Source organism: Octopus bimaculoides, chromosome 16 (genome assembly GCF_001194135.2).
Source record: "Octopus bimaculoides isolate UCB-OBI-ISO-001 chromosome 16, ASM119413v2, whole genome shotgun sequence".
Taxonomy (NCBI): domain Eukaryota; kingdom Metazoa; phylum Mollusca; class Cephalopoda; order Octopoda; family Octopodidae; genus Octopus; species Octopus bimaculoides.
Genome location: NC_068996.1, coordinates 22,052,317 through 22,054,130, shown reverse-complemented (window position 1 = coordinate 22,054,130; position 1,814 = coordinate 22,052,317). Strand labels below are relative to the sequence as shown.

At 37.5% G+C, this 1,814-nt stretch overlaps 1 protein-coding gene across 1 annotated transcript in view; it reads right to left on the bottom strand.

Annotated features, from left to right (window-relative positions):
* The window catches only part of LOC106871313 (uncharacterized), a 27,534-nt gene extending 26,160 nt beyond the window's left edge, over nucleotides 1-1,374 (bottom strand). The window contains exon 1 of the mRNA XM_014917698.2: nucleotides 469-1,374. Coding sequence (XP_014773184.1) covers nucleotides 469-1,342 — 874 coding nt within the window. The 5' untranslated portion in view covers nucleotides 1,343-1,374. The remainder of the gene's footprint in view (nucleotides 1-468) is intronic.
* Nucleotides 1,375-1,814: the final 440 nt, after the last annotated feature.

The following is a 1,814-nucleotide window of genomic DNA, read 5'->3' as shown; positions in this document are numbered from 1 at the left end:
CCACCACACACACACACATGCACACACATGCACACACACACACACATGCACACACATGCACACACACGCACAATCTGATTTGGCAGAGTTTCTACAGCTGGATGCCTTTCCTAACGCTAACCACTCAGAGAGTGTAGTGGGTGCTTTTACGTGCCACCAGTACAAAGGCCAGTCAGGCAGTACTGGCAACAGCCACGCTCGAAATGGTGTATTTTACGTGCCACCTGCACAGGAGTCAGTCCAGCAGCACTGGCAACGATCTCGCTCGAATGTTTTTCCACATACCACCGGCACAAGTGCCAGTAAGGCGACACTGGTAACGATCACGCTCAAATATGCCTTGCTCAATAAAACAACATAACAACCTGGCTCAGTAATTGAACTCACAACCACCAGTCCATGTGCCTTCATGAAATGTAGACCATAATTAAAAAAATGAAAAGAAGAAGTATACACATTGTTGCTTACCTTTAACATCTTTTGGTATAGCACCAAGTGGTTTTTCTCCAAAAATATGATAGAAGTTCTTAGATTCTTTCTGACTAGAATCTTTTGCATAATTATCTGTATAATGTTTTAGAATTTTAAAAATTTTCTTTGGTTGGTTGATTCCAATTGATTCATTGGAAGGAATATCACTTTTATTTTGACATGAGGAAATATCTCCTGATATTTCAACACTTTGGGAATTTGTTTTCAAACATGTTTGTGCATAACACAAAGGTACAGAAGAACAAGAGTCTTCATTCATTTTGATGTCAACTGAACAATGGGCTGCTTCAACAGGATTTCTATTTTGGTCATCTTTTAAGTGATAGCTCTTTGGTAAATCTTCATCAATTTTGTTTCTTGCTTTACATAATTTTTTATTTTTGTCCCATTTAACATGCTCTCCTGTTTCAAGAATTAGGCATTCTTCCACTCCAGGTGCTATGGAACGACATATTTTGTAATTATTGAAATTTTTGGTATATTGTGAGTGATTTTCCAGTGGCTCTAATATTTCTGACAGATTGTGTTCTCTGAGATTTTTGTCATTTCTATTTGGCATATATTGGCAGCTTGGAATCCTATTGTCAACTTCAACATTCTCATTTGATATAGTCTGAGCTAAATCTGGTTGATTTCCAATAAGTTTAATACTCTGAGCACCTTCCATTAAATTACTCCTGCCATGATCTAGCAGGTCTCTACTGGGGTGAGTAACCTTAATTTGTTTAAGAGAATCAATTTTTTCTTGTCTCTTATCCATGATGGTCAAAGGATTCCTTTCCATTGAAGTTTTTCTATCTTCATGCTCAACTGGAGGTTGAAATTCATCTCTGTCTGCATTAGTTTCCATTATTTAAACTAAAAACAAATACACATTTTTAAAAACAATTTATATATTTATTACAATAATAATACACTTGCATAAGTAAGTGCCAAGAGCTCAAAGTGAATGGTACCCATGGAAGAGAGAGAGAGAAAGAGAAAGAGAGAGAGAGAAAGAGAGAAAGAGAAAGAGAAAGAGAGAAAGAGAGAGAGAGAAAGAGAGAAAGAGAAAGAGAAAGAGAGAAAGAGAGAGAGAGAAAGTTGTTACATCTGATATCATCATATTCTTTTGTTCTTTTACTCTTTTACTTGTTTCAGTCATTTGACTGCAGCCATGCTGGAGCACGACCTTAAAGGGTGTTAGTTGAAGAAATCAATCCCAGGACTTTTTCTTTGTAAGCCTAGTACTTATTCTATCGGTCTCTTTTGCCAAACCACTAAGTTACGGGGGACATAAACACACCAGCATCAGTTGTCAAGCGATGGCGGGCAGGGAGACC